Source organism: Bombyx mori, chromosome 13 (assembly GCF_030269925.1).
Source record: "Bombyx mori chromosome 13, ASM3026992v2".
NCBI classification, from domain to species: Eukaryota; Metazoa; Arthropoda; class Insecta; order Lepidoptera; family Bombycidae; genus Bombyx; species Bombyx mori.
Window position 1 is genome coordinate 3,991,627 of NC_085119.1, and position 25,520 is coordinate 4,017,146.

The 25,520-nt window shown below is 38.5% G+C and overlaps 2 protein-coding genes across 2 annotated transcripts in view; both read right to left on the bottom strand.

Annotated features, from left to right (window-relative positions):
• The window catches only part of LOC134199939 (uncharacterized protein K02A2.6-like), a 933,609-nt gene that overhangs the window by 478,875 nt on the left and 429,214 nt on the right, over positions 1-25,520 (bottom strand). The gene's annotated exons all lie outside the window — the stretch shown is intronic.
• LOC119629376 (uncharacterized protein K02A2.6-like) lies at positions 17,268-20,577 on the bottom strand. The gene is made up of 6 exons (XM_062671951.1): positions 19,422-20,577; positions 18,804-19,286; positions 18,570-18,675; positions 18,163-18,377; positions 17,618-17,898; positions 17,268-17,393 (listed from the first exon to the last, which is right to left on the bottom strand). Exons 1-6 carry the CDS (start codon positions 20,575-20,577, stop codon positions 17,268-17,270), a joined length of 2,367 nt encoding a protein of 788 aa, XP_062527935.1.

Below are 25,520 nucleotides of genomic sequence, written 5' to 3' on the forward strand. Positions count from 1 at the left end.
ATCGCTCGTCTAAACACTCCCACGCCTAAAACATTCGGATAGATGGCGTCGTATAATTTTCTCTCAAATAAATTACTAGAACTCTATTCAATTTAATTGTAGTCGGATTAGATTTATGTTCGCGGTCTCATCGTTTCTCTTAGATACCACGAATTTCATGAATTGTTCTGACTATTTGATATCGAGCTAAGGCCAGTAGGGTTTCCTAAACGATTACCCTTTCAAAAGATTTAGCCTCGATTGATTTGTATTCAATCAATTAAATTGCCATAAAAGTCAGTTAAAGCTCATTTCGGAACTTTACATCTAAGAACTGATTAAGCTCTAGCTTTTAAAAAATGAATGTTTAAAATTTAATGTTATGGGTGCTGAATACAAACCGAAACACATTACTGCTTCACGGCAGAAATAGGCATCGTGGTGGTACAGGGTAAAGGTTTTTCTTTATTATTTAAAAGGCTAGACAAATATGACTTACACAATGAACATAGAACTATGCATGGTAACGTAAACAGTTGTAAAAATCCAACAAGCCCGAGGGAATGTTCATGATCAGAAAGATATTGTTGTGCATGCAAATATCATTCTCGAACTGATACATAAAACATAAAATCTTCACATAGAATTAATTCATGGAAATTTACTACAAATGCAAGATTGTGTAACAAGGCAGATGAGCCAATCTCATATTTTCGATATCGCGAAGCGGTTCTTTTCTTACAGATATGTTCAATTCTCATCATAGAGCACGGAATAAAACGGTGGAATTCCCATTTATAAATGGTAAAGTAAATTGAATAACTAAAATCCTCTAAAGAAAAATCTAACTTATACTACTACTAAATTTTAATTAAATTATAATCCAATGTATTTGAAAGCTGAAGTAATCTTTTTTTTTATTATTGCTAGATAGTTGGACGAGCTCACAGACCACCTGATGTTAAGTGGTTACTGGAGCCCATAGACATCTACAACGTAAATGCGCCACCCACCTTGAGATATAAGTTCTAAGGTATCAAGTATTGTTACAACGGCTGCCCCGCCCTTCAAACCGAAACGCGTTACTGCTTCACGGCAGAAATAGGCAGGGCGGTGGTACCTACCCGCGCGGACTCACAAGAGGTCCTACCACCAGTAATTACGCAAATTATAATTTTATGTAATCTATGTAATTAAAATTTTACTATTCCTTTGAGTTCCCTCGTCGTGTTTACGAATGTTCTCAAATATCCAAAATCTACATAGATCAAAATAATCGATTAGAACACTTAACTGGCGCAACACTGACATTAAAATTTTTATTATTAGAATTACTCGTTTTTCTTTCTGTGTTCTGTTTTCAATATACTAGTTTCAATCTATATTTATTTAGTCTATGACAAAAAACAGTTAGATCGACTCGCAGTTCGAGAGCTAAGTAAACAGCAGACTGGTGAAGTTATTCTAAACTTGCGCCACTGCAGACGTCACGGATCGCAATAGAATTCGCGTTTTATGCATATCTGCAGAATTTCATAGGCATTTGACTACAAGGAAATTTTCTGAACGCGGAATATGCTTTTTAAGGTAAAATTTAGACACAGACACAGCCCAGTGAGTTTGTCGTTGGATCTTCTCAATGGGTCGCCTTTCTGATCCAGTGGTAGATTCTGCGAAGCACTGCTCTTGCTAGAGTTAGCGTCATGTCACTAGGATAAAAACAGAAACCCGTGAGCTCACCTACTCGTACAGTGAATCTAGTATAACCCCTCGAGGTCACAAGCTGAGGTTGAACAAAACATATCAAGGTAATATGTAATGCTTTTCAGTTTATGTAATGCTTTTACTGGTGGTAGGACCTCTTGTGAGTCCGCACGGGCAGGTACCACCACCCCACCTATTTCTGCCGTGAAGCAGTAATGCGTTTCGGTTTGAAGGGTGGGGCAGCCGTCGTAACTTTACTGAGACCTGAGAACTTATATCTCAAGGTGTGTGGCGCATTTACGTTGTAGATGTCTATGGGTTCCAGTAACCACTTAACAGCAGGTGGGCTGTGAGCTCGTCTACATACCTAGGCAATAAAAATAAAAAAAGTTTTTTTTCATAACGTAAGCTAGAAGTTTATTGTTTCTGTTTCAAATTCAATCGATATTCGTATCATATTCAGATAGCAGCACACATAAAAAAAATTTAGTATCACATTTGTTTTCGCGTAAAAGAATAAACTCGCAAAATTAACAGATTACACACAGCGCGCCGGTCCTCTGTGTATTACATAATATATTACAAAAACGTCAAATAGCAAAAGAAAGTTGCTGAAACAACCTACAGATAACATATTACTATATACGTTCATTAAAATTTCCACCTTATCTTTTTGTTCAAAAGGTACATTTTTGCTTAATGATCATTCATATTTGTTGGCCTACCGCCCAAAAACAATATTTAGAAACGGGGCACAGTACCCAGACAGAGAGTGATTGTGACGCATGGTCGTCTTAACCCTCATAACTTGGGAAAGTGATCCAATTCAACCCCTATACCTTTTTACCTATATATTTGGAAAATTATGCCTACTAATGTGACGGTAATGGATTTTTTTTTAAATAATAAATTGAGTTAATTAAATAAATCAATAAATTATTATTTTTATAATTCCCGGGCACGTTCGCAGAGTTATCAAATAAATGTATTTCAACTAAATTCGTAAGATTTTATTTCAGAAGGCTTAAGCGAAATTGGACGGTTTTTTTTTAAACAAACAAATGATGTAACGACACCAATTAGAACAAGGGAAAAAGAAAATTCGATAGGTACAGAAAACATAGATAGCATTGTATTTTTGTGGTAGACGAGTATACGGCCCACCTGATGGTGAATGGTTACCATCATCCCAGCATGTCGGAATGCCAGGGGCAGAACCAAGCCGCTGACTACCGTTAAATAGATTACATATATTTTATTAACACATATATATACATACATATATATTCCTAAACACGTTTTCAAGGCATAGTAAGCTACATAAGTATGGCTAAAATAATAACTTTTTTTATAAAATACGACACAAACTTATTGAAACATATCAGCATATTTAAGATATTCTACCAAAGGATTATAAAGGCAAGTTGAGACTAATTTATATAATAATTTATTTATTTGGGAACTTTAGCCTTGACTACTGTATTCCCATTTTCTCAAGCAGAGATTTACTGTATGTTTCAATGTTTATGTTTTCACATATGGCCAGTGAATGTACAACATTTAGAAAAGAATTCAAATTACTTAAAACATATTATGTAGTGGTGTCATCTATATATTAATACGTGAAGCAAAAACTTTGTATCCCTTTTTACGAAAATTGCGCGGACGGAGGAGTATGAAATTTTCCACACTTATAGAGAATATAGAGAAGAAGTGCACAGTGCTAATTTTTTTTTAAAATAATGCATAAAAGATACATTAAATCAATAAAGAAAACATTACACACACTACATACCATATATTTGACGCACACACGCATGCATACTATTTATTGTCAAACTTTTGTTCTTGACGTCTGTTGTCAAATTGAGATTAGATAAAATATTGTTTGTCTTTGTTAATATTTTTTATAGTGTAGTCTTGGCGAAATTTGTGATTATAGAAGTATAAAATACAATCATAATAGTGTACAAACTTACAATTCTAGTGTGTCCGAGGACGCGTGTAATGACAAGGCCGGTTGTTTACGCACTGCTTTATTATAATGACGGCGGACGCAGCCGCCGATGCTTACATACCTAACAATTTCTCCCTCCCAAATGTTCCCCTTATCCTAAAAGAACTTCCTGAAATCAATGGATGGCTTATTCCGGCGTGGTCGGCCGGGAGCCGGCTTATCTAGTGTCGGTGATATTGGCTGTGGCGTACTAAACTGTGGGCTATTTCTTCCACTGGAAGGTGAGCAGCTGGTGGGAGTTACGGGCTCTGCTGATTGTGGGCTTATAGTGGCAGCAATTTGATCTTGGTCAGCACTGCCCATAGTCTCCGCTTCCCCAGACTGCGTCGTTCCTGCTGGCTGGCAGGTATGCGATGATGACGATGACCCTACTTCTGCTGGTGGAGCTAATCCTGTTGCTGTCACTAAAGCCCCTTTAGATCCAGCTGTTGTTGCCTCGCTCCCGCAGTCGCTGTTCCGTGGATCTGGTATATCCCATACGTCGAATGTGTGAGAGTTTTCTGAAGGTCCACTCTCCCCTTTAAACACGTATAGTTGATTTTTATGCCTTTTAATAATCTTATTTTGATCTGGAAAACTGATGTCGTACATAACTTTGCCTGTCTTTTTTATCACAACCCCTTTTGCCCAGTAACTTTTCGACTTATTAATATATTGTTTGAACCATACTTGTTCCCCCGGCTCTAAGTCTCTGATAATTTTGCCACCATAACTCTTAGCCTGTGAGGACTGTTTGTTACTGATTAGCAAGGGTAACTCGGATTGCGAGGGCGATGTGTTTACCGTTAACAAGTCTAACCGCGAGCGGAGTGGATGACCAAAAACCAACTGAGCCGGAGACGTTCCCGTGGTACTATTTACCGAATTACGATAATCAAAAAGGAATTTCGCTAATCGTATCGGAATTTCATCAGTTCTACACCCAGACGAAAAAATAGTTTTGATACCTTTTTTAACAATTTTAACAAATGATTCCGCCTGTCCATTACTCGACGGATGGTATACTGGAGAAAATAATTGTGTTATGTCATTTAACATACAAAAATTGCTAAACTCCTGGGAAGCAAAAGCGGTTCCGTTGTCACTCACTATAGTTTTAGGTACCCCAAACCTTGACATGAATTCGCATAATTTCGCGATTACGGCTTTAGAGGAGCTATTGCTATTCATGTCATAGCATTCTATCCACTTAGAGTATGCATCTACTATTATTAAGTAAACTTTGTTATTTAATGGACCGAAAAAATCTAAATGAATCCTATGAAAAGCGGCATCAGGATAGGGCCAAGGTGCAAGGGCCGCGCGCGGTGGTGACGGGCGCAGTTGTGCGCACACCCGGCACGTCCCTGCCAGTTTCTCTAGCTCAGCGTCTATACCCGGAAACCACAATCTACTGCGAGCGTCTGCCTTCATTTTAACGATACCAAAGTGCGAGCTGTGTAGTTCTTCCAATATTCTGCCGCGTACACTTTGTGGAATAATTACTTTGTGACCACGCATGAGAATACCATTTTCTAGTGCGATATCGTTTCGACATAAGTAATAAGGCTTAAGACTCTGATTTGATAGCATTGATAACTTACGTGGCCAGCCGTTAGCTACATACTTAGCTACGCTTTTTAGTATGGGGTCGCACGCCGTCTCTCGCTGCAGATCTTACCTCGTGACTGGCAGGCATCCCTCCACTGCGAAACTGATATGCTCGTACGCTGCTACCTCGTCCCGCACGCCTTCCTCACCTTCGGAAACCGGTTTTGCTACGGGTAGGGCCCGCGATAAGAAGTCAGCTGTGTTCGATGCGCTGTTTACATATTCTATATTATAGTTATATGCGCTTAAGAATATTGCATAACGTTGTAATCGATTAGCTGTTACTTCTGGTATACCTCTATTATTTCCGAAAATTACCGTAAGCGGCTTATGGTCCGTACGCAAAGTAAAAGGTTCCGACCTACCATAAAGGAATTGGTGGAACTTTTTCACACCAAATATTATAGCAGTCGCCTCCTTTTGGATTTGTGAATATTTTTTTTCTGCAGGCGTTAGCGAGCGAGATGCGTACGACACCGGTCTCTCGACCCCGTTCCGATCCTCCTGTGACAGGATAGCACCTAACCCGACCGGGGACGCATCTACAGTCACGATTGTTTTTGCATCAGTCATAAAATGTGCTAACACCTGTTCCGATGCTAACATTTTCTTTACGCAAGTGAAAGCCGCGTCTTGCTCATAGTTCCAATGCCATTTGACGCCTTTTTGTAATAAGAAGTGTAATGGGCTTAATATAGACGATGCGTTTGGGACAAAATTCCTATAGTAGTTTATAAGCCCTAAAAATGATTGTAGCTCGTTTAAATTTTTTGGAATAGCGGCATCTAAAATTGCTTTTACTTTGTCTGGGTTTTTTCTTATCCCGTTTTTATCTATGGTGTAGCCTAAGTATGATACTTCGTTTTGGAAAAATGCGCACTTGTCCTTACGCAGGGTCAAGCCCGCATCCTGTAGACGACACAAAACTTCTATTAATTTTCGTTCGTGCAGAACCCTATTTTCAGCAGTGAGTACCAGGTCGTCCAAGTAACAATACACGCCCTCCATGTCCCCTACTAACGATTCCATGGCCCGTTGAAAGATAGCTGGCGCGCTCGACAAACCGAACACTAACCGAGTATAATTAAATAGGCCACGCGGGGTGTTAATGCATGTTAATTTTTGTGATTTTTTATTAATTCTAAATTGCATATACGCCATAGACAAGTCTAGCTTACTGTACTCCTCACCGTTATGAAGTTTAGTAAACAGTTCTTGAACCGATGGTAGAGGATATCTCTCCACGAGTAGTTGTTTGTTGATTGTACAAGAATAATCCGCACAAATACGAACGCTGCCGTCATTTTTTAGAACCGGGACTATTGGTGAGGCATAGTCTGAGTACTTTACTGGTTCTAAAATATCCAAGGAAACCAACCGTTCGAGTTCTGCATTAATTCTATCTTTTAATGCAAAAGGTACCGGTCGCGATTTTATAAAAACCGGTTTCGCGTTATCTTTTAATGTTAAACTGATCTCGAATTTGTTAAAGCAACCTAGTTCGTTTGAAAATAACTTTGGAAATAGTTTTGTCAGTTCCATTACCGTAGTAACATCAACGTTTTTGCAATAACCAATGGTTGAAATGAGTTCTAATTTAAATTCACGCATAAAGTCGCGGCCTAGTAAGGGAGGTCCCCCATCCCGAACAACGTAGATACTCAATAACGCTAAGTGTTTCAAATACTCGACATTCATATTAAGTACCCCTATTATGTTCAAGGTACCCCCATCATACGTAAATAATTTTTTCGCTGGTGGTGACAACGGAACCCCGGAAAACCAACGCTTGTATGTCTTTTCGGATATAACAGACACAGGGGAACCACTGTCAATTTCGCATCTAAATTTACGACCTTCTAAACACACGGTCTCGTACAAAGGCTCACCATTTGGACAACTTATATTTTTCAAAAACTCACCGTCATCGCCCTCGTCATCGTCGTTACCTTGCTCCAAGTGCTTCACTTTGTTCTTGGGGCACATTCTACGGAGATGACCTTTACGATCACATATTCTGCACTTAAATTTAGAAAATCGGCACTCTGACGTTTTGTGATTTTTGTAACCACATACTAAGCATTTTTCGCCGGCTGTTCGGTCCGCGCTCCCTTTTGCTTGTTGGGCAATCTTGAAAACGCCTTCCCGACCGGATGTTTCCGGCACTACCGCTGCAGCTGCACCTTCTCGTGCGCACCGCACGCTCTCTGCCAGCTCCACAGCTTTACTCAACGTCAGCTCTCTGATTTCTTGTGCAAAAAGCCTTTCTCGCTCGGGTCCTCGCAACATTCCCATGACGAATTTATCTAGCAGAGATTCTTCTAGGTTTTTGAAAGCGCAGTGTGCGGCCAGACCTCGCAAGCGTGCGGCCCATTGCCCATGAGTTTCACCATTTTGCTGCATCGCTGCGTAAAAATTATACCGCTCTGCGAATCCGCACCGCTTTGGAATAAAGTGTTCATCTAAAATACCTAAAATGCTTTCATAGCTCTTTGTCGCAATATCGTCGGGTAACGCTAAGTTGCTTGCGAGCTGGTAGGTACTCTCTGTGAGTGCGCTGAGAAGTACTGCTCTTCTCTTGATTCCGGCTTTATCAGACTGCTCATCGATGCCGTTAGCTATGCACCATTGCTGCAATCTACTTTTATATGTCTTCCAATCTTGATTTTGATGATCAAAACTCGACAAAACACTTAAAGAAGACGTCCCGAACATTTTTTTTCCGTCACGTGTGGGTATACGTAAAGCTCGTCGCCAGTAGTGTGTCCGAGGACGCGTGTAATGACAAGGCCGGTTGTTTACGCACTGCTTTATTATAATGACGGCGGACGCAGCCGCCGATGCTTACATACCTAACAAATTCCAATTGATTATAGTCGAATTTCGACTACTGCGGGACCTCTAGTATAAATTAAAACCGCTATTTAGTATACTTTTACATGGACCATAAAATTTACAGCTAGTAATTTATAATACCTTTCAAATCCACATGTCGCAGCTTATTAATGAGTTTAATCTTTATTACCAGTGTTTTATGTTTAAAGTCGGCCATTTGTATTCCGTCTGAGCACGGTGTAGCACAACTAAATCAAGAACGAATCGATGTGTCAGACCGAAAACCAATAGTGTTTGAGGCTTTTAAAATGATTATATGTTACATTGATTTATTCCGAGACCCGCTTGAGCTTAATTCGCTTTATTTAATTTGCTTTCCGGTAGGCAGCGGCTTAGCTCTGACCCTGGCATTGCTGAGGTCCATGAGCGACGGTAACCACTCACCATCAGGTGGGCCATATGCTCGTTTGCCTACAAGGGCAATAAAAATAAAATAAATGTATCATCACCTTGCCTATTTTTAGCATGAAGCAGTCATGCGTTGTTACACAATATAAGTGAGATTTCGACCTTGTATCTGACCCTCGCCGAGACTGAACTCGCTAAGGGCAAGTGGACTGCCGTCCCCTTATATTAACCGATAATTGGAGAGCATTGTAAATCGCCAAATTATCAATTATCCTATTCTCCAAACCAGATCGTCATCCAAATAATTTGGTTGTCTTCAAAACTTCATGTGCTTGATTCTGCTAAGCGTTTTTCCAATCTGAAGAATAAGATAACTGTATTTCAACTTCATTTAGGGTTCTATATCGTGCTTTGAGACAGATGATAGAGGCCTCCACATTGTGATTTCTGGAGACGACAGCTGTGAGCTCGTCAATATAATTGAAAGAAAACAGATTTCGCTGTTATTTTACATCACGTGATATGTACCCAAATATGTACGATATCTTTTACTACCGATACCACTTAGCAAATGGATTTCTGGTAAGTCGTTATACGCAATAATATCCCGTTGCGTATATATCGTATTGATGAGATAGTAATCGTCTTAATATGTTATTAGATGGAATTGGATATTATTGAAAGGAAATGCTTAAGCTAAGCCTCTAGACAATGTTCTCTTATAAATCGTGTTTAAATTGTCCTGAATTCACATTCTAGATGCTCGTTGTCAGAGTGATTTAAAAAAAGATGTGTGGTGTAGTGGGACACCGGATAGGATCGAAGCTCCTTATTATAAAAATATTTATTTTAAGTTCTATTCGAGGTATAAAGAAAATAAAACTGGAGGTTTCGCAATAGCCCACGGTCATTCGGTAACGTGCGAACTTATTGTGGTACACTTCATTCACGGTTGTTTGCATAAGAGTTAGTTAGTGTATTGCGCAAACGAACGCTCTGAGATCGTGGTCAATGAATGATAAAAAAATATGTTATTTTTTTGTTCGTTATTACAAAGTTAAGTCGTACACTGTGTGTACGTGCATTACTAATAAAAATCTTACGTTACGGACGTTTTTTCCCGGTTAGGGTACCCCTCCGCATCGTCCCATAAGGAACTTCGTTCCAAAAAAAACTTGTAACTGTAATGAAAAATTTTTTTCAAAATATCTGAATCACGCTGATGATTTTGTTTATTTGTGTTCTGTGCGTTCCGCTTCGTTTATTCGACAGTGTTGTGATTGTCAGTTGTTATTGACAATCTAGGGAATTCTACCATGAAAAATCGGTCGTCATGATCGAGTCGTTTGAAAAACTTCCTTCAATTAAAAAGCTACAGTGAAATGTCGTCGGAATCACAGTGATACGTTAAATGAAAAAAAATATATGCTGAATATGTACCCTTAATAGCATTAGACTTTGATTCGCGCCTTTCGTATTTCGCTCTTAATTAAACCGCAGTACAATCTTCCCGCCGACGACGACATCAAAACACGATCTCTTATCTTATATAAAAAAAACATTATAAAACATCACATCTCGTTGCTCGTAAATCGGATCCCACGAAATCGGGACAGTAGTTATCGGGTTATCGGCGCGTCAGATGTGATCGTGGCCTTAGCTTGGCCCACGGTGCAGTCCAGTACCGGCTCGCGCCAATTTTATGACTAGGGGTATCTTTGAATAATGTAACAGATGGGCCATGAATGCTGGTTTAAGCGAAGAGCTATGAGCGGATAATACAGAATTATAGCAAACCGACCTGTACGTCACTCTCGCGGCCGTATGCCCGCTCGCTATACATAGTATACATAGTTAGTATTTTTTTTTATTGCTTAGATGGCTACACGAGCTTACAGCCCACCTGGTGTTAAGTGGTTACTGGAGCCCATAGACATCTACAACGTAAATGCGCCACCCACCTTGAGATATAAGTTCTAAGGCCTCAGTATAGTTACAACGGCTACTCCACTCTTCAAACCGAAACGCATTACTGCTTCACGGCAGAAATAGGCGGGGTGGTGGTACCTACTCGTGCGGACTCACAAGAGGTCCTACCACCACCAGTAAAAAATCTATGTCTGTCTTTTAATAGAGTGTATAATCTATGTTCCGGGCGCTTCCGTTTTTGAGTGTGAGTAGCGTGCGCCCGCGTCTTGTTGTAAATATCCTTTTAAATCGAAAATTGTTTATGTTTAAGAAAGATTAGAATTCGAAATTCGATACTAGTGACTAACACATAGTTTAGAAGTTATACTTCTTTAGGTGCGTTATGAAAACTTGATGAGAGTGAAATTTTACGATGAGCGCGCACCGTGACACAAAATTAACAGAAATGAAGTTGCCCACTAAAGAAAAAATGCTACCAACAGAAATGGAACCTCTGTTAGTGGCGCATGTTGGCACGCACGCCGCCTCTGTTCACTGTGTTTTTATATTTATAATATTTATCCACATGCTTTGAGTTTCTACAATTAAAACACGTGTTTTCATTTTGTTTTCATTATACAAGTGAGAATTTTATATGTGCGTCTGAATTATAATCAGAAGTGATTTAAATTGAATATTTAAATACTAATTAATATTAGAAAATATTTGTGAAAAAACTGTGCTCATCAACCTTCCTAAGTGCTCCAATACAATTGAGGTTAGCTATCCGTATATATTATTTAGTAATATAAATGAAAAAAATATTATTTAACATAATTTCATACTAAATATTATTAAATTATTAACGTTAAATATTTATTATTAATTATTTAATACTTAAAAAAAAAAAAAATTTTAATAAAAATAAAGTATAACTTCTTACGCGCGTACATAAGTACACGCACCCTTTTTTGTTGAATAAATTACAACACCTCACTATAGAATTCAATTGATACGGCTTATGCCACTCATGTGAGTTAGCTGAAATACTTGAGCCTCTGAACAAATATATTAGATTATTGATTGATCACAAACATTATATGTTTCCATATTCTGTAGCTGTATTTTTAACACGCTTTAGTTAGCTAGGTAAGTGTTTGTAGCGGAATATTTGATCTTCATTTTCACCGACTTTAAGAAATCTGATTAACTTCAAAATTTTCACACTTATGTTGGTAATATACATATACAAAATTAATAACTTTGCTTTATAGTTGTTAGTTCGATTTGCTATTGGAGCGTGTCTTTTTTTAGTTTTATTATTTGGTACCGAATTTTGTACTGGTGTTTCAAAATGTCGTCATTCTATAGCCGTCCCTATGTATTAAATCAGGAATAGTGTTAGAGCACTCTAAGTTGTCTCCCAAAATAAAGGTTTCAAGTTGATATCAATTCTAATGTTTTGATAAAAATGTGTTAGGCTATTTCTAAGATTGGATTCAACTATATATAAATAAGCAAAAGCAAAACATTTAAGTATTTTGTTCTCTGTTTGTCAATCGGTTCTTTTTTCTCTTTTTCTTTAATTATTTATTCGTTATTAGCGATCATTAGTATTACCAATATCTTATTATTTATTTTGGATATAGTCAATTTTATCTCATTACCTAATTGATAAATCATAAGAGAAAATATAGTACAAAAAATAAATTTACAAATCATTTGATTGAATTTCGATCGCTGGGCGAACATTAGCTTAAATAAATTTACCTACGAAAAAGAACGTTAAGGGAAATGCAAAAATAAAATTCCAAAGGAATTCGTGTAAAATCGATTATTACAAAAAATAGATAACATTAGAAAACCGAATATAGAAGATAATCGATAATATCCTTTCCATTATACATAATATATATTTACTGGTGGCCCGGAGGCCTTTCCGGTTTCACCAGGACAGGTGAGCGACCAAAGGCTCAGCCAAAAGGGGTGGGATTTGCTAACAGCTGCCCGAGCGCCTCCGAAGGAGACCTAACAACTCAAGAGCAACTGCTTCGCGAATGAATCTACTGCCGGATCGGAATCGCGACCCACTGAGAAGATCCGGCGAGAAACTCAGCGAGCTGATGCATGGGTTAGGTTGCACGTCGACCTCTTTGTCGAGTTCGACGAGTACGGTTACCGGGGTTCCTCAGCCTGCTCCTAGTGTTAGAGCTGAAGGTATCTAATGCAAGAGTTATTGGATCTGATGGATCCGTAAGGACGTGGCATATTATTTGAATGATGTGCAGAGAAAATAAATCCTTATAATTTTTCATATTACAAAAAGAAGTTCTTGTTTGTGATACTCAAGAATTAAATCACACTGTAACTATACCTAATAGCAACTTAATTAACAACATAATATTTTTTTCGGTGTTCTTACGTCGTGGACATAATAAAAGCTATATTTACGATTTAATCTCGCTTTTATTATTGTCATTTTATCTGTGGGTACATTTGATGGAAACAAATCTGGCTAATTGACACTCGATTCACCTTGAAAACGAGAAGGCGATTCCACAATTACTTGTTCTCTGTTTTTCTTTTGTTTCAGCTTAATTATTATTTTATTAGGTCAGTGTTCGGTTTCGGGTAATAATTAAAGCTTTTAACCCAAACTGTTGTTTAGGATGAAGTTAGCAGTAATCAATTTTCCCTATCCGTTTTATTTCAGGGGAATCGGACCCCTGGGCAACGAACTAAGGAATAGTTGTTTAATGTCTTCGGCTCCTACATACCACCTCAGAGCCTTAACACAAGGAGTGACGTATGGGCGATTCCATTAATAAATACACTATACTTAATACATATAATAATCTAAATAAATATAAAACTTGGACCACACAAAACTCACAGCCTGCATGATGTGGAGTACAAAATTTAAAGTGATATCGTAGTGTCGAATACTGGAAATCGATTTAAAGCATTTGTAAGAAACGGCAAATGTCATTGAATTGATAAATTGGAAAAAACGTTGCAAGCGCTTCGAATCGAAAAATTAGTTTATTACGAACCTACTAACTGAGACCTTAGAGCTTATACCTCAAGGTAAAGGGTGGCATTTACGTTCTAGATGTTTATGGGATCCGGTAACCACTTAACATCAGCCGTGAGCTCGTCCATCCACCAAACGGCCGTCTGGTTTAGTGGTAAGTGACATGGTCATGCACAAGGGGGTCGCGGGTTCGAATCCCGTCAAGGGAATTTGTATGATAAATATAAATGTCTTTTCCAGGGTTATGGATGTATCTTAAATATATGTATGTGTATAATAAAAATCTTACATTTATTTCCGTTATCTGGTACCTGTAACACAAGTTCTTTACGAACTTATCACGGGACTAGTTAACGTGGTGTGATTGTTAGTAAATAATTATTATTTATAAAAAAAAAAAAAGTACGGAAATTTTGAAATAGCATTCCCAAGTTGTTTTTATTATTTAAATCAATCTATGATTATGTTTGTTGTCAGACATCAGCAATAGTTTTTTCCCAAATATTTCTAATATGATCAGACTATTTACAATAATAGATTGATGAATTGCTAAAATTAATTGACGATGTTTCTCTGATGTTCAAACTATTTAACAATAACTTCAAAATAATAAATCATTTCTTTTTTGCCCTTAACCGTTGGATGAGCTCAGCCCTCTTGATGTTAGATGGTTACCTGAGTCCGTAAACATAAAAACGGGAATGCAACACAAGTGGAAGTCTGTACGTAATTGTATGGTACAACGGCTGTGCCATAAATCAAACTACAACGCATGATCGCTTCTGATTGATTGCTGCGTGGCAGAAATAAGCAGGATAGCGATATTTAGTCGTCCGGTCTCATAATACACCACGACATACATAGCACCAGCAACAACGCTGTTCTGTTTCTACGTATGAGTTTGAGTGAAGACAACACATGATTATTGTGGTATAAAATTAAAAATAATAAGATTTAATAATAATATATCTAAAAAATAATTTAACTAGTGTCTACAGTGTCTACACAATGGCAAGTGGTTTGTGATGTACATACATACGTCAACTACTGCCACTTTATTTAAAGAATTCTATTGTAATTTTAAATATAATTAGAAATACGATTAAAAATAATCTAACAAACAATTTTAACAAAATAAAAAATCTTGTACATGAATATTCATTATGAGGTTATTAAAATTAGAGTTCTAACGAGGCATCTTAACGCCATTCACAACCGTATAATAGACGCATTACATCGATCCAACACCTTCACATAACGTCTCACATCGGATGCACTAAATTACCTAATCAGGTCATAAATTCTGTCACATGTTTAATGTAAAATAATTGAAACAAGTTTATTAATTATGTAACCATTCATATACCAAAATGAACTTAACAAAACATAGATTCTTATGACACTAAAGTTTACTCAAAATGACCTCCGTGATTTTGAATACAGGCCTTCAATCTGCGCGACCAGTCGTCTATCGCAGCACGAACGAAGTCCATGTCAATATCGGCGGCTGCCTTAATCAAGGATGTCAAGAATCATGAACAATTCTAAATTCGAATTCAATAAACTTTTTTGTGGCCAGCATTCTAAAAGAAAAGTTTGTACTGTGTGACAATACTTATGACCTGACTAGTTATAAGCAACTAGCGGCCCGCTCCGGCTCCTCTCGGGTCCTTAAGAAAAATATCAACGATATTTGACGGTGTTTTATTTTTTCAATAAAATAATACTTATTGCGGCATAACTATAATAGTTAGACACATTTTATGCTGTCGCGACACTTTTTATACATAATAATGTGTTCTACAACAAATAATATATACATTGTTTTATTCTATCATCAATACTTTTCGCAGGGCACGCGATGTAACGAATATTTTAGGTAATTTTTTTACACCTTGGGTTACATTATTGGAGTTTTAGTAAGGATCCCAAATTTTTTTCAAAAAATATTATAGCCTATGTCACTTGGGAATGTAGCTTCCAAGCAATGAAAGAATTTTTCAAATCGGTTCAGTAGTTTCGGAGCCTATTCAATACAAACAAACAAACAAATCTTTCCTCTTCATAATATTAGTATAGATGTAGGGTGTCAAACTCTTATGCTTGATAATGGATTTTACTTTAAATGTAAATATAGGTATATTAATGATTACGAATTTGATTAGCAGCAATATCAGTGACACGCAAAAATGATTGTCTACTACAAACGCCTTTCAAGACAGACTCGATTGACATCACATTTGAAACATTTCACAAATTAATGTAAACTAATTTTACTCTTTAGGCTCTTTTTTTTATTTTTAATTAAGAAATATTATATACGACGTTTCAAAAACTTTACTTTTTACTTTAGTTTTCGTGGTCACAGAGGTCTTTGGAAATAATAATTATAATGATAATAAAAACAAGAGATTGAACTATACAAGTAGTTTTAATTAGTAGTACTAATTAATGCCTAATACAGTAAGCAGCGGCTTGACTCTGCCCCTGGCATTGCTGAAGTCCATGGGCGACGGTAAACACTCACCATCAGGTGGGCCGTATGCTCGTCTGCCTATAAGAGCAATAAAAAAATTTATTAATCTACGACTCGCCATATCCAATGTATACCTTTCACAACAATAGACACGCCGTCACTGGTGACCGCGTAGAACTAAAAAGGTTACTAAAATTTACACAATAGTATGCACAGATTCACAAGTGGCTGCAAAAGGTATCGTTCAAATTAATGAGAACCCCCATAGACACAGCCCACTGAGTTTCTCGCCGGAGCTTTTCAGTGGGTCGCGTTTCCGATCCGGTGGTAGATTCTGCGAAGCACTGTTCTTGCTAGGGTCAATGTTAGCATCACTCCGGTTTGAGCCCCGTGAGCTCACCTACTAGTTAAGGTTACGCTGAAATAGCCTCTCAAGGCTAGCAGCTTAGTTAGGAAAAAATAATAAAAATGAGAACAGATGACAAACAAACCTAAGCGTATGATTATGTTAAAAAACTATATGCATATTGTTGTGTTAGCGTGTATGGGGACAAGTGATACTCAAGACGGCCAGTGACACACTAACATTTATTACAAACATAACATTTCCTCCCTTATCAGTTCAAGACACATTAACTATTAAGACACATTAACACTATTAAGACAAACAAAATTACAAGCTACACATTTAATAAAACTGTCTATAATTAACCCTAGGACGGTTACGTTTAGGAAACCTGGGCTCCCTAATATTTTGGGGCTCCAAGCTCGCCTCCTCTGCCTCGAAGAACAGATCCCCTTCTTCAGAGTCTTCAGACTGCGCGGGTCGACGCACTCCTCGCGTGACAGTTACGTGACTCGGTTCCGGTGACTCCCGATTCGGCTGATTGTCACATGCACTAGAGATTCCAGTGCGGCCGCTCTCCTCTTCCCTCTCCTCAGTTGCACTCTCTTCGTCGTGTGTGTGAGGTCCGATGCCGCTACTATCATCACAAGGCGACGACATCATCCCCGTTGCCGGACTAGCAACGGTTGGAGCAATAGAACCGCTCAAGTCATCCGCCCAGGTTTGACTGGCACCACATTTGGTTTTGCACGAAAACAGCTGTTCAGAGTGCCTCTTGAGTTGTATTGAAGATTTAAAGTCTTTTACAATGTATACGTTTTTACCAATTCTCTTTAATATCACACCTTTACACCACGTATATTTATTATTAACAAGATATTTTTTGTACATAATTACTTGGCCTAGCTCAAAATTTCTGACTTTCCCTCCTTTTGTTTTACTTTGCGTACACTGTTTAGATAAAACATAATCAGTCAACGAAGCAGATGAAGGCGACGGTGGCGAACGCGGGTTCATTAAATCTAAACGTGAACGTAATTTGCGACCAAACACTAACTGTGCCGGAGACATTCCTGTTGTCGAGTGAACCGAGTTTCTATAATCGAAAACGTATTTGTATAGTCGCAGTTTGTTTTCCCTAGCATTTGTACTACTCAACAAACAAGTTTTGATACCCCTTTTTACTATTTTCACATAAGCTTCGGCTTGTCCGTTGCTTGCCGGATGGTATGCCGGCGAAGTAATATGAGATATACCGTTTAGTGTACAAAAATTAAGAAACTCCTGAGAACAAAAATTAGTACCGTTATCCGTAACTACCGTATGAGGCAATCCGTATCTGGACATGTACTCATACATTCTTTCAATGACCGCACTAGTAGTTGTGGAAGCCATCTCGTACACCTCAAGCCACTTGGAGTACGCGTCTACTAGGACCAGGTACATCCGACCATTCAGCGGACCTAGAAAGTCTAAGTGTACACGGTAAAAGGGTTGTGGGGGGTATTCCCACGGGCACACCGGAGTGCGCGGCGGAGTCGGTCGTAGCTGCATACACACCTCACATGAGCTAATCATATTTTCTAAGGCGTCGTCTAAGCCTGGAAACCAACATCGAGATCGAGCTTCAGCCTTTGTTTTAACTATGCCCATGTGTGAGGTATGCAACTCTGTTAAAATACGGTGACGCAAACTTCCTGGTATCACCACTTTATGACCCCTCATAACGCAACCATTTTCAACGGACAGTTGCAATCTACATAAGTAGTAAGGCTTAACTTCTGCGTTAATAATTTTTTTAGGCCATCCGTTTTGAATATATTTGATGACTTCACGTAATATGCTATCATTGCTGGTTGCGTTACGTAATTCAGTCACCGATATCGGGAGCGCGCCTTGCACTATGAAGCAAACATAAGAGGCGCTGTCGAACGCATCGACATCGACCGCTCCCGCTCCGCGCCTGGTCCCCCCGCCTCGACCACCGCACGCGCCCGCGCCGGCCGGTAGACTCGCACGAGACAGATAGTCCGCACTATTATCTGCACTCTTCACGTACTCGATTACATAATTATAACCACTAAGAAAAATTGCATATCTTTGAAGTCTGTTTGCCGAGACTTCTGGGATGCCTCGTTGTGGGCCAAATATTGAGAGCAGCGGTTTGTGGTCCGTCCTTAGTATAAATGGATTTGACCTGCCGTACAAATATTGATGAAATCGACGAACACCAAATATAATCGCGGTTGCTTCCTTTTGGATTTGTGAGTACCTTTTCTCGGCGTCGTTGAGCGTGCGCGAAGCGAAAGAGATAGGTTTTTCCTGGCCATCGGAACTCACCTGTGATAGAATAGCACCTAATCCATTGGGCGACGCGTCTACAGTGAGAATTATATTTGCATTAGGATTAACGCTCAACGACGCCGAGAAAAGGTACTCACAAATCCAAAAGGAAGCAACCGCGATTATATTTGGTGTTCGTCGATTTCATCTTGAAAGAACTGACATTTAGACTTTTGTAGAACAAATCCTGCGTCTTGCAACCGTTGTAGGACCTGATGCAATCTCTCAAGATGTTCAGAGTCATTGCGACCCGTTATGAGCACATCGTCCAATAAACACAGCGTGCCGTCCAGGCCCGCTAGCACTGTATCCATGGCTCGCTGGAAAATTGATGGCCCACTAGCTAACCCGAACACCAAACGCGTATACGCGAAGATCCCTTTATGCGTATTGATACAAGTTAACTTTTGGGATTCTTCATCCAGACAAAACTGACCGTAGGCCATAGACAAATCTAATTTAGTAAATTTCTGGCCCCCGTATAGTTTAGAAAACAACTCGTTTACGGTAGGCAACGGATACTGTTCTACAACTAATTGCTTGTTTATAGTAACAGAGTAGTCCGCGCAGATACGGACCGAACCGTCACGTTTCAGTACCGGGACTATTGGTGACGCGTAGTCGGAATGCTCGACTGGTCGGAGTACTCCCAGTCCCACCAAACGGTTTATCTCTTTTTCCACTTTTTCACGCAGAGCAAATGCGACCGGCCGTGGTTTAAAAAATATAGGATGAGCACTTTCTTTTAATTTCAAATTAACTTTATATTTGTTGAATTTACCTAGCTTGTCCGAGAACACGGCGGGATATTGTTCCTGTATTAATTTCAACGTGTCACGGGTAGTGGCACATTTATATACGGGCGCTAGCTGCAGTTCAAATTGTGCGATGAAGTCGCGGCCCAGTAAAGGCGGTCCGCCGTCGCGCACCACGTACACGTCGAGCTGGTGCGTGCGACCCCGCCACTCCACTAACAACTGAGCGCGACCGGCGCAACCTAACACGTCACCCGAGTAACTTAATAACTTCTTATTTGTGCTAAATAAGGGAATGTTTTTAAAATGTTCGTTATATGTATCTACGGACATAACGGTAACAGCTGACCCACTATCAATCTCAAAGTTCATTCTGATACCATTGACACACACGGCTTCGATTAATGGTTCACCTCGCAAAGATCGAATGTTACAAATTTTACCGTCGTCACCGTCACCTTCATCGTTCTCCTCCGTTACAACATAATTGATTCTTTTACACATTCTACGCAAATGTCCTTTTTTGTTGCACTTCCTACAAGTGTAACTCGCAAAACGACACTCCGCGGCTTTGTGATTCGAATAACCACACACGGAACACTTTACTTTTGCACTTTGAGGTACACTAGTCGGAGAACGTTTGCCTATTTTGTACAGCTCTGTAACGACAGTCTCGGCAGCAGCGCTTGCAGCAGCAGCCGCGCGGGCGCTGCGCAAGCTCTCGGTCAGCTCCACAGCCCTGGCGAAAGTCAGCCCGGCCAGCTCCTGCACGTACATTTTTTCTTTCTCCACGCCCGGCAGCATACCCATAATGAATCGATCTCTTAATGCTTCTTCTACATTGCTGAAGTTACACTGAGAAGTGAGACCTCGTAACCTCGCAGCCCACTGTGATGGTGTCTCCTGGGGTAGTTGTGTGGCGGCATAAAAATGATGACGCTCGCCAAATCCCACTGATTTTGGAGTGAAATGGTTGTCCAAGGTACTAACTATATCTTCGTATGGTACTTCTTGAACTTCTTTAGGCAGCACGAGATCAGCTGCCAGTTTGTAGGTAGATTCGCTGAGTGTGCTAAGCAATATGGCCCGTCTTTTGACTCCTGCTGGATCTTTCACCACGTTAATATCGTTCGCGATGAACCACTGTGTGAGTCTGCATCTCCAAGTCTTCCAAGTTTGCATGTTATGATCGAAATTACTTAAATTTCCGAAAGACATTATTTTTTATTTTTTGGTGTGGGTACCTCGTCGCCAATGTTGTGTTAGCGTGTATGGGGACAAGTGATACTCAAGACGGCCAGTGACACACTAACATTTATTACAAACATAACACATATATTACTTAATCAGAATATCTAATAGGAATACTATCTTTATTAAAGGACCGTCGCACTGCACGGGTAGGCTCCCAACGTCTGATTGTAAATTTATTGGAAAACATCAGCCCATTAAACGAGCGATTTAAAATTATAATTTTACAATATTTGTTCTGTTTCTGAATTGACAAAAATAAAATCAATCTGTAAAAATGTTCGAGTTTGTTAATGCGATTATTTATCGTATTTTAAGATTTTTTGAACTATTTCAATAATTTAATAGTGTTTTTTCTAGTTTTATGCAGTCAAATATTCAACACTTAGTTCTAGGAAAGCTTCTCAAAAATTGAGATTGCCGTTTAAAAAAGTTTATTATTTTATTTACTTACTGTAGACGAATCATTGTAAGTTTATAACATAGTTTATAAATCTAATGTAGTTTTAATAATAGCATAGTCAATACAGTTAAGTAATAAATAAATAAGCACAAGTCGTAATAATTTTTTTGAATTTTTCCTTATTTTTAATGGAGGCTAAGAATAGTCTAAGAATAAGCTAAGAATAGGCTAAGAATAGTCTTCTTAGCCTTTTTATAATTTCTGCGCATTGAATAATTCCATGAAATATTGAATATACTGCGTAAAAGCTAAACAAAAGCAGTAAATGAAAATTAGTTTTAAAATAAAACAACTACGAGTAAGTCCAAAAAAAATCTATAACACTAAAGTAATAGGCATGAAACTTTTACTAAAGACAGAGTCAACTTGAAAGAACTCTAGCTGATTAACAAGCAAGATCCCTACAAAGCTCTGATTCACTGAAAACCTTATAGAAAACACAAAATAAGCAAGTCCCGTTGAAGAATCGGCAGTATCATTAACAATCACACCTTTGAAGTCTGGCAATATAACTGATTCGTGAATAAGCTTTTTAAGAATAAAATTGTAAAAGAAAAAGTTGAATGTACTTTTGCTGATTGATGGTGAAAAAGATTTAACTATTATTCCTACTACCAACTTTCGAGACAGTCGAGATTCTTTGCATTGATATTTCAAGCGATTTTCGGTATTGGATTAATTTTGGAAAGAGAGCCTCGGTTACTTTTAGTTACTACCAATACTAATCTTGTGTCCATAGTAGTAGTAGCAGTATCTGCAGGGGTCTTTGTGGTCACAGTCCTTCCCTCTCAATACTACATAATAATACGAGGACGGGCATTAGCGGGGCCAGAATTCTCATCCCTGAAGGCGGGTTGGTCTCTTGTTTATTGTTTATCAGGCTACCCTGTAGGGTGTACGGAATATCTGAAAATGATGGCGAGGGATGAAATGTAGTTCCAATATTAAATATATGTCTCCTCTGGCTTCTCACAGCAATTGAGGATTTATCTTCCCACGATAGTTTAAAATCTTCCACGGCAAGGCCAGACCAGATTGTAATCTGGTAGTCTGGCGTGCAGCAATATAATATGTGGCGGAAATTCTCATGGGGACCGCAAATAAGTTTATCGTACATACCGGAAGCGAGCCTAATCAGGAGATTCTGATGCTCTATACTCAGATCCCGGGCGATGACGTCATTCCTGGCATATAGCCCAGCCCTGACTATACGAGTAGTACGTAAGGAAAGATTCAGCTTGATAGCTGAGACGGCGACAGAAGGTAATATCAAGCCGTAGCACTATCCATAGTATTAGTAAGGTTCAATTTACTTTTTAATCGTACCGAACCATCTGTTCGTTTTCTAAACATATTAATTGATCGCCCCTGTTGTTTAATGCAGATCATTCACTGACTTCATACCCACATATTTTGACTCTCAGTTGGAAATAAGATATTCAGTACATAAATTCGGTATTAATAGGATAAATTTTGTGTTGTGTGGGTGTGCTAGTTATTATCCCATATCTGTTTCTGGCACTAATAAAAGCCTGACTTGAAAGCTTTATTCATTGGTGTGGACTTATTTCAAAGATATTTTTTCAATAATTTGAGAACCCAGTAAAAATAATCATAGCCCAGTTATTCACAATAAGCGTTGACGTCGGACGAGTGGTCTTAAATTCAATCACATTAAAATAAATCATTGATATATGTAATTATATTGCAGGTGATAAGACCTCTTGTGAGTCCGCACGTGTAGGTACCACCACCCGCCTATTTCTGCCGTGAAGCAGTAATGCGTTTCGGTTTGAAGGGCGGGGCAGCCGTTGTAACTATACTGAGACCTTAGAACTTATATCTCAATGTGGGTGGCGCATTTACGTTATAGATGTCTATGGGCTGCAGTCACCACTTAATACCAGGTGGGCTGTAAGCTCGTCCATCCATCTAAGCAATAAAAAATAAATAAATAAAGACAGCACTAGATACAATAAGAACGTTAATAATAATGATGACAAGATTGTGGCAATAGTTAAATTGGCGTTGAGTAAATATTTTTTAAAGCTATGTGAAACGCAATTAGATCACGTACGTTTAGTGGCCGAGGTCGTTCCGCAGATCGAGTTAATTACACTTACTTCACAGAGAATCAGAAATGCAATTAGTTCGGTGCGTACGCTACCGTGGAACCAGGTTTTTTTACCACATCGCAATTCATTCGCAGACTTCATGTTTAAGTCCAAAGGACGACAACAAATAGGTCAAGTTTTATAACTTCCAATATCACGTATTAAGAGTGCGCCCACAACGGACTCTTGTTACTTAGTTTCGGACGACGTTAAGTTTTTATTGGATACTTTCGGTTACAAATGTCGAAGAAACTGTGAGAGCGTTTCAAGTTTAACGTTCCGAATAATCTAAAATGTATACACAAAGTATGTCACGTATGGTGTCACTGGTGGTAGGGCCTCTTGTGAGTTCGCACGGGTAGGTACCACCGCCCTGCCTATTTCTGCCGTGAAGCAAGAATGGGTTTCGGTTTGAAGGGCTCTTATCGCAATGTGGGTGGCGGAATTAACGTTTTAGATGTATATGGGCTCCGAAGACCACTTAACACCAGGTGGGCTCTGAGCTCGTCCACACACCTAAGCAATAAAAAAACCTCATTTTCACGGTTTATGACGGTATTCAAGTTTAGATATCTGTGGGTCCTCTCAAGAAGAACATAAACAAATTCGCGAAAAATTCCCAATCTTACTGGTTTACATGGCGCCTTTGATCAAGAAGTCAGTGATTGAAGTGTAATATTATACCTATAAAATACGCACAACTGCCCAACAACAAACAAGTATCATCAAAACATATGAGAAATAGAACGGAGCGTGAGTACCTAATCTAAGGCAATATACTCAAATGAACTATACCAAAAAAAGAGTGACCTATTCTTTCTAACGTCTTACGTAATCCTTCTCAATCAAGATAGGGTTGGCTCCTCCGACGAAACGGCAACTTCCCCGTTGCGTATTCATTAGGGAATCGTTGCGACAAATGTCCCGGAATTATGTTTCCCGGATTATTCGCTTACTCAAGAAAACAAGATGTGACTGTTTGCTGAAGGAAAACACTGGTCGGTCTCGTGTCGAAGATTGTTGATCCCATTATCCGCGGTTACATCTCTTTCACTTTGACCGGACGAATCAAAACATACGTCTTTTTTTGGGTCATGTTTATTGACTTCGGTTCATTGATGAAGACGATGGATGCGGCCTATCACATGTTCTTATGTTTACGAATGAATGGGTAGACAAATGGCGGCGCTTTATCTCGCAAACCATATTTCTAAGGCTGATCTTCAATCAAATGGGAAGGAGGAAATTGATTCTATCACTTCAGGGGACTAAAAAGACTTATGAATTTTGATGTTCCTTAATTATGTTACAGAAGTACTACATATATATATATATATATATTTTGGAACCAGTATTAAAATATATATCTAAGTATTATAAATTGTACAGCAGCCGGTGCGCTTTCTCTTGCTCAAGAGCTAACCTTCATATTTAGTAAATAAAAAAATAGATTCAAAAAATCTGTCATTTCTTTGTTTTGAAATCCCAAATTTATCACATAAGATACGTACTAACATTAATTATACATTCTGGACATAGGTATGTTTAATGTCAATTTAATCGTATGGGGGTTGAACAACAGACAGACAAATAGATATATAGATAGGCACTTGTTTCTGTAAAGTGTTTTTGGATATCAGAGGGCACCACAAAAATGGCAAAAATTTGATAGAAAAGATAGAAAAAATTTACAATAAATGTGATAGATACGAATCGTATGGTACAAATTTTTTACTGTATTGGCATTACCCAGGGAGGAACGGAAGCACTTTCTTTTTATATGGAACTAACGGCTCGCTCCGGCTCCGCTCGGGTCTATAACAAAAATTTCAACAATATTTGACGTTGTTTTATTTTTTTAACTAAAATAACACTTATTATACACACATTTTTTGTAAATAATAATGTCTTCCACAAAGCCGTAGTGCATTATTTTATTCTATCGTCAATAGTTTTCGCAGGGCTCGCGATGTAAAGAATTTTAGAAATTTTATTGAATTTTCTTACACCTTGGGTTACAATATTGTAGTTTCAGTAAGGGTCCCTATTCTTTTCAAAAAAGATTATAGCCTATCTCACTCTTGAATAGCGTAGCTTCCAAACAGTGAAAGAATTTTTCAAATCGGTTCAGTAGCTTCGGAGCCTATTCAATACAAACAAATCTTTCCTCTTTATAATATTAGTATAGAGTATAGATAAACGTAGTCTTTATTTCATCATTCCTCAATTATATTATATCGCTAACTAAAAAAAAGATTAATAATACTTATATTATTTTTAAAGTGATTTTTGTGCGT